This window comes from Salvia hispanica, chromosome 3 (assembly GCF_029641045.1).
Source record: "Salvia hispanica isolate PSC_SH4W2 chromosome 3, Shi_PSC_v1, whole genome shotgun sequence".
Lineage (NCBI taxonomy): Eukaryota > Viridiplantae > Streptophyta > Magnoliopsida > Lamiales > Lamiaceae > Salvia > Salvia hispanica.
The window spans coordinates 23,779,606-23,788,165 of record NC_142694.1 but is presented as its reverse complement, the minus strand read 5'-3'; the positions used below and the strand labels follow the sequence as shown (position 1 = coordinate 23,788,165).

General features: G+C 33.5%; 1 protein-coding gene and 1 pseudogene across 1 annotated transcript; both read right to left on the bottom strand.

Moving 5' to 3' along the window:
• Positions 1–1,382: 1,382 nt before the first annotated feature.
• LOC125215976 (desiccation protectant protein Lea14 homolog pseudogene) lies at positions 1,383–2,058 on the bottom strand (annotated as a pseudogene).
• Positions 2,059–6,583: 4,525 nt separating this feature from the next.
• On the bottom strand, positions 6,584–7,895 carry LOC125215776 (uncharacterized). The gene is made up of 2 exons (XM_048117317.2): positions 7,483–7,895; positions 6,584–6,791 (listed from the first exon to the last, which is right to left on the bottom strand). The coding sequence occupies exons 1-2, from the start codon at positions 7,776–7,778 to the stop codon at positions 6,734–6,736; spliced, it is 354 nt and encodes a 117-aa protein (XP_047973274.1). The 5' UTR covers positions 7,779–7,895; the 3' UTR covers positions 6,584–6,733.
• Between the last annotated feature and the right edge of the window lie 665 nt (positions 7,896–8,560).

Here is an 8,560-nt window from a genome sequence, read left to right as displayed (position 1 = left end):
TTAAAAATTGATTTTTAGAATTAAAAATTGAATTTTATATAATTTTTTTTCGAGATCGGACTCGGGCGCTGCGTCGCAATGGGCGCCCGATCAGGCGCCTGATGGATCGGGTGTGAGATCAGGACGACCAATTTTTCAGTCGCGCAGCTAAGGCTCGGGCGCTTGCAGTGGAAGCTCGATTTTGGGCGATCGGGCGTGAGATTGGACATCCACCGTGGATGCTCTTAGAAGAAAACAGACTGCACTTATGTTTCAAATGCCCGAGCTCCATATATTTGGTCATCTAAAATTCCCATACTACTCTAGAAACTTTAAACCAAGAAGACGATGCACGGAACCGGGGGAATGGCGTGTCATGGCGCGGAGGGTCCAATCGGGCATCGGCGTCAAGTGATGTCGAACTATGAACAGTACCCGTAACATCACCAACAAACAGATTCCCATAGATAATTATCTTCAAACCGGTATAAGCACCTCCTCTCTTGTTCCAACAATTCTCAACATCTTAGATGTCACCCGAGCAACATGAATTGATGCGATGATCTCCTTCACTTCACCAATAGAACCTTCCTCTTCTTTATCTTCTTACAACGGCTGGTCCCATTATGTGAGAGCACAACTCAAGTTGGCCCAAAGTAAATGAGCATATTTCTTTTTTGCTTTAACTCCAATTAGTTTATGTTTGATAAGAAATTGATAGCACATTTTGGGATTTTTATGCACAAATTAAGCGGTGACAAAATGAAAAGAGGGGGAGTCACGTTGCTGTTTTCATCAATCCAGAATTGAAACTGAGTGATTGAGTGATAAGTTCTTGACCTATCGAGCCTGAGCACCACGGATTGAACGGACAAATAGAAGAGAAGATAAACCTTGGTTGAAGTGTCAGGAGACTCAATAACATAAAACTAACAAGAAAATACGAGATATGGATTTGTGATTTTAATCGATACACAAAATCCTTGAATTTAGACGAGAGATTTCTTGTGATTTGGCATGGTGTGATCATTGGGCTGCTGTCACTTGTTGGCCTGGGCTCGGTCGAGGTTGTTGTCAACAAGCTGATAGGATGCGCTTAGTTAGATGGACTCAAGCTGCTGATAGGGTCTGAGTCCCTATCATTGATAGTGGCGTGAAAGAAGATGAGTGCAGATTTTTCAGCTCGGTGCAATCTTGTTTAATGCTTTGATCGAATATTCCTCCGTGGTATGATTGAAATCAAATTTAGTATTCGACCATTTTCTTTTATTTTTCTTTTATTGGCATATATTGTCACGATCTTACCAAACATATATAGTAGTATAAGAACTTTCATTATCTTTTATTAGGATATATTGTAACGTTATTGCCGTGTTGCCAAATGAAGAAAAAGAGTACATAAATTGGCCTAAAAACATTTGATTGAAAACGCAAATAGGTGAATTAAAAACGTAAGACAGAATCAAACCTCCTAACAAAGTCGGCAAATAAGCACAACAATAAAGTTCGATAGGAAGGAAAAGTATCATCACATAAAACAAAGAAAACAATGTCGATTACTTGACTTCAACTTTGTCACCAGTCTCACCCGACGACCCAAAGAACAAGTCCGAGACGGTAGGCAGCTTCATCTCACCATTATACGACATCGGAATCGTGAAATTGCCGACGACAGGGAGGTCGATGATGAGCCCCAGCTCCAAGCAGTAGTCAATGTCCCAATCGCCGCTGATGTCGCGGATCAGGCTAATGGCGGCGCTGTGCGGGACCTTGACGGTGACGTCGAGCTGAGTGGAGGCGCTGGCCTTGAGGGAGCCCGGGTCGGGGATGGTGCCGGAGGCGATCACACGCTCCTTGCTCTTCACGGTGTAGGCGATCTCGCCGATCGGGATGGGGACGCCGTACGGGTTGGAGACGGACACCTTCGAGAGGAGAGTGATGCCGTCCAGGCCGAACCCTTTTAGATCCACGTCCGCGATTGTTGCCTCCGGCACCGCCACGTTCGTGATCTTGTCGGCGACGTACTTCTTTGCCTTCTCCAATAGGTCCATTTTTTTAGATATTTTCAACTTGGGGAGGGATTTTGTTAGGGTTGCAGCTGCTTCTGGGATTATATATACATGGATGTACTAATATGCTAACTAATTTTAAAGTGCTAACGTACATCCAATCACGTGCTGCCATGTGGCATGAAAAATGCAATATTATATACAGAAAAATGCAATATGAATTTCGACAGATTGCATTTTTGTTATATGAAGATTGCATGTTTTATTGTTGAGTTTTGCATTTTCGATATTGACGGTTTAATTTGCATTTTATATCTATACGGATTGCATTTATATATGTGAAAATGCAAAACTTAACAATATAAAATGCAATTTTGTGAAAATGCAAAACTTAACAATTAAAAATGCAATTTTCCTATAACTAAAATGCAATCTGCGGAAATGCATGAACAACTTCACAAATGTGTATTGCATTTTTATATATACAATATTCAATTTTTCGTGCCACATGGCAGCACGTGGTTGGATGTATGTTAGCACTCTAATTAAGGATGCGCCCTAGTGCTCCCCTATATACATTCACACAAGTTTTCATTTATAATAACTGGTAAGTGAGAAAAGAAAAAAATGTTGTTAGAAAAAAAGTTGTTAGAAATTGTGCAATGGACACAATGAGACCCATAAATAAAAAAGTGAAAGAGAATGTTAGTAGTATCATAAATGGATATGTACTATTTTTACGAGACAGAACGAAAAAAAAATATTGTCTATTTCTATAAAATGGAAGGGGTATATTGCGTTCAATTAAACGTCTCATGTTTCTATTTTTGTCCAATTGTATTTAATTTTTTCATTTTATTTTTATAATTTTAATAAGTAAGTTTTCTACTCTGCTACTCCATTCCATTTACCATTATTACAAAATTAGTAATATTATATAAAAGTATGATTCATACATTTTTTTTATAATAAATTTGAACTATTTTTTAAATTCCAATTAATAGGGATTGAAAGGAATATACGAATGGATATGCGTGTGTGAGCGAAGAAATAAATGAACGCGTTACTTTAATTTTATAAGACGATTATTGAAATTTAAAAGAGTAAAGAGCAATTGATGCTATTTCTGGCGTAATTATGATTTCCAGTCTACATCATTTAAAAATATGCGCACCCAATGCATCCTCTAATATTATGATATTGATTATTGGGCTCATAACTCACTAATCTCATTGGAATTTATTGAATCCTAAATAAGTTAAAAGTAAAAAAAATAAATTAAAAACTCAACTGTTAATGCACAAGTAAAATATGAAAGTCATATTCAAATAACAGGGTGTTATTTTTAGATAATATCGAGGTCAATTTAATTATCCGTATTATAAAAATCTTGATTTCCTCAAAGGAATTGAAAACGAATTGAAAATAACCTTCGTGTTATCTACAAATGACAATTTTGGATTTTGCAATAAGATATGGTTTAATTTCCATCATAATACAGTATAATACCCTTATTTTAGAATTAGAATGTGTTTTATTCATTTTTATTTTTAATGGTATAATTTTATTCATGTATCCGTTGGATATGTTTAAAACTATTAATTTAAGAATAAAATTTTTAATTTAATCATGAATTAATTACCACAGTAGTATAAGTTAAGATGCTACGAAATGTAAATAATATGTTTAATTATAAAATAATTTTATAACTTAATACTGTACTATACGCTTTTTTAAATATATTTTCAGTTACAATATAGTTTAAATTCTAATTTCTTCTTTGCCCTAGCATGTTATTTTTCCATAACTTGTTTTTGATTTTGTTAAATATAAAATAAATATAAAGTATAGTTCTTATTGATAGTGGAATTATTATAAAATACTCCATATACTAATGACTAAGTATTTTTCTTATCTTTTTAATATTGTGTTATTTTTTCCTTAGCCTGTTTCAATTTTTATTAAATATAATATCCAGAAAAGCTAAAAAATGCGAATATTTTTTTATTTCTATGTAATGTTGAGATCGATGAGTCTTTTTAATTTGTAGTATGAAAATATTAATCACGATCTCTTCTTTACTTAATGCGGATCGTGATTAAGTAAACTAAAAATTCAATTAAAATTGATAAATCTCATTTTTTTTAAAATTGTGAAAGGAAAAAATAACCCAATTATGTTTATACAATTATGTTGGGTCAACGTTTGTTGTTAACTTGTTAAAGGCACTTTATTTTACGAATGGGCCGCTGGTCATGGCGTTGAAAAACTTGATGATGATGTAACTGTGAGGAATTAAATGATAATTATGTAAGTTAATCAATTAAGAATCTCTTGAGAAAGATTACGTTATCTCCATTTTTATTGTTTTTTAAGGGAGATTACGTTACCGACCAGATTATGAACGGCAATTGAACTATTCTTCAAAACAAGATAGTGAAAGATTAAAAATGCCACCGAAATCAATTGACAAAGGAAAAAAACTGAAACAAGCAACAAAGTGTTTTAGTAAGTTTGTTCTTAATAACCTATATGCTCCAAGTGCAAATTGTTAGAATATTTCGAAAATTGTGAATTCGAAAAAGAGATTTTATAAACATTTTATTTTCAGTGTAACAATCCAAAAACGAAATTGTTTCTTGTTTTTGAATGTAGCAGAATTATTAAACGATTAGAATGAGGGATCATGTTTAATGCACGGCTAAAAGTTTAGCGCACCCGGTGTCATGATAGTTGGCACGGATCATAACTAAAATACTCAAAGGCCCTAATAATTGTCAGTGTAATATTGATGTTATTATCAATATTAATTAAACTTAAATAAGTACAATTAGTACTTAATTTGACTATGTCGGATCTGCATCGGATCCTATGGCTTGGACTCGTGATTTCCCCACTTGTTGATTAACAATCAAGAATCTTTACAGTACTTTTGATTTTAATAAAAAAAAAACACCCAACTTGACTACAAATCAAATAAATGTGTTTGGGGTTTTAATTTATAAAATGTACAAATGCTGCTAAACAGATCATCTATCCCATTATTTTAGTATTCCTCTTTTATACACTACTCAAAATCGCTGGTGACTTTTCGAATAATTAAATAAGTATTCCTCTTTCCCATGTTCTCTTTTTTGGATGTTTAAAAATAAGCGAATTAATTCTTAAAAAAAAGATCTTTTATTTGTCGAGAAACCGTTAATAAGGTCTCTTTTCTTCTCTCTCGATCGATCGAAGCTCTAATCACAATATAGAAATTGTTTTCTTTTTTGTTCACTCAAGTGTGCAATCTTTGTTTCAATTCCGATTGCTTACAGATATTATTAACAAACTCAGACCCAATCGACCACCATAAGAAACTGAAAAGATCAGACTTGGCGATACAACTAATAAATCATAAGCATGACGTTTAATGAACCTGAAGTCATTCAGTTTTAATTTAGACAAGAATTTATCTAGTTATAATATTTTCCAGAGTTAGTTAAATCCAAAATGTTAAAATAGAATAATAGATATAGATGCATGCACATCTCAATGGGAATATCATGAACTGATAACCCAAACCTCTTCAGCCCATAATCCAATAATAAGCCCAATCACACTCGAAGAAAAATCAAACGCTTTTCCTCTGTTTGGCTTTTCTTTTTCATTAATTGCCTCAATCCTCACCTCATATCTAATGCTGAATAGTTTTATTACAAGTATGAACGGAATATTTATTACGAATATGGATTGTGATAGTTATGTGTGAAAGGAATATCTAAAATAATACTTTCTCATTAATAGTTCATTTTCACTTTTTATCATAGATAATAAATCTATTTTCACTTTTTACCATAAATAATAAATAAATCTTATATTTAACTAACTTATTCTACTCACATTTCATTACTCCCTCCGTCCCCTATTAAGAGTCACACTTTTCCATTTCGATCTGTCCCCAATTAAGAGTCACACTTCAATTTTTACCATAAATGGTAAGTAGGTCTCACATTCCACTAACTCAATTTACTCACATTTTATTATAAAATCAATATAAAAAAATGGGTCCCACATTCCACTAACTTTTTCAAACCAACTTTTCCTTACATTTCTTAAAATCCGTGTCCGGTCAAAGTGTGACTCCTAATGGGGGACAGAGGGAGTATAATATAAAAGTGAGATTCATTTTCCAATAACTTTTTTAACCAACTTTCCTTTACATTTCTTAAAACCCATTCCGAAATCAAAGTAGACAATTACTGGAGGACGGATGAAGTGCTATTATTTTTGGCATGGTATTTGATAAGAAAGTCTGTACTAATATTCTCATCCCTCCGTCCCACAATAAAAGTCACATTTTACCATTTCGGTTAGTCTTACAATAAGAGTCACATTTTACTTTTACCATAAATAATAAGTAGGTCACACATTCCATTAACTTTTCCTATATGAAATATGGACCCATATTTCATTAACTTTTCCAACCCACTATTCTTTTAAATTCGTGTTCATACTAAATGTGACCTCTATTATGAAACAAAATAAATACCAGTATATAAAACTTCAATAGCTAAACCCAAAATCAACGCCAGAAAAAACATATTGAAAACATATTGACAAAGAAATGGAGTAGAAAGTTTTATGGTACTCATATTTACAGAGATTGAAACAAGTAAGTGGTAGACATAGATTATATTCTACGAGGCACATCAGAGTATACAAATGCAAAGTAGAGTAGATTTGGTTGGTGTTAAATGACTGCTTCAAAACATGAAGGGCGCAGGTGAAAAAGTTGGCATTACGGTTGACATGTGGGCCCTCCTGCATCACCAAATATAACTCCGAATGTTAATGGAGTATACTGTATTGATAAATGTAAATAAAATGGTGCATTTTTTAACTTTATCCAATGCTATTAATAATGAATTGAACCATCTGTTACTAAACTTGATCGAATTTTTATGATGTAAACAATTGAACGTTTTTGTATTTTTTTTTTCGTATTTTGACTTGAGAAAAATGTTGAGCTCAATTTATATACATAACCGAATAATACATAAAGATTTTTTTTCACTTGATGATAAATTCAAAGAGTATAAACACTCTAATAAACTTCCAATATTTGTTTCTCTATTCACAACTAGATCTTTTTTTCTTAAAAACTTATACATTGGGATATACATTAATGACCTATATATTAAAACATACTAATCTCTAAAACCATTTAACTTTTTAAAAAAATATATTATTGTCCATGAATTAAAAAAATGGTTAAAAAAACCATAAACTTTGGCCGAGGGTAGTCGGACCCGATTTCAAAATTTTGCAGCAAAATACGACCTACGTGAACAATCACACCAGAAATTTACAACCTAGACTAGCTTTTTCGATAAATCTAAGAATTTAGCTGAAAAATAGTAGTAGTAATTTAAACCTTTGTATGATAGCTCTGTGCATTTGGGAAAATGTTTTAATATTTCAGGAAATGCCACATCACATAATCCATTATTACCGGAAATCGTCGTGAGCGGGGGAACGGCGGCGATCTCTTTGGGAAGCGGAGGCGACCTTTCTCTTGATGCTGCGGTGCCATTGCCAACCCTTCGCCGGCTGTTGGACATTACTGCTATTAATCCTCCTCGCCGTTAGCACGTCCTCCGATATCGACGACAACGAAGGCCGCCACTCACGGCCGCCCCTATCATGCTTCCGTCGCTGCGCCACTAACAACCGCGCATCCTCCGGCGGCCGCCTTTCCTCCTCCGATGATGATCCGCAACAAGCCACCAATTCGAGCAAAAACTTCATCACTAGCCTTTTCGATAAATCTAAGAATTTAGTCTAATTAACAAAATCGATGAATTAATTAATGACCATTTCGTCGATCCATGTTTAAAGAGAGAGGAATGGTGAGTTGGGGAAGTTGTGGTGGAGTGTTATATTAATAGATAGGTGGTGAGGTTTTTGTCCTTATCTTCAATGGGGAGATTAATGCGCCATCAAATCAATAATTTTAGTTACTAACACTAGGTTTATATCTATGTGTGGAGTGTAAATAAAAGTCAATTAATAAAGGATACATTTCTAATCCTTACAAATAGTGACCCACTTAATCCAAATCTTGTCTACTTCCATACCCAAATGCTTGGATCTTATGTTTTATTAACTTTGTCTATGTTATATATATACATGTATCAAGTTTAAAGCCTCCTTCGTGAGTTTTCTCCGCATTTTGGGTTGAGTTTTTTTTTATGAATTCCACTTTTGTGGTTGTTTGTGTTATGTTTAATATCATTGAGTAAATTTATGCTTATTAGCTTTGTGTTGCTAGTTAGTTGAGTCATTACAGATGATTCTATGATGACGTTTTATTATCTTTTTAGTTTTCGAGTAATTAGAATAAGAATAAATCTAGACAAATCTTTTGTGGCACAATACGGAAAGTCGAGATCACATCAATAACCAAAATGCCACAAATATGTTAGGCATATGGTATTTACTGACTATTTAATTCATCTTTTATTTTACCAATCATCGATGGTATATTGTATATCTTCCGTTCTTGTCCACTTTGATTTAAGCAAGAATTT

Bases quoted from the DNA above. Each gene is read 5' to 3' on its own strand.
- LOC125215776 (XM_048117317.2), bottom strand. From the start codon at position 7,778: ATGAAGTTTTTGCTCGAATTGGTGGCTTGTTGCGGATCATCATCGGAG. The intron at 6,792-7,482 runs GTAATAATGGAT...TTGGTGATGCAG, and splicing joins CCCGCTCACGACGATTTCCG to GAGGGCCCACATGTCAACCG.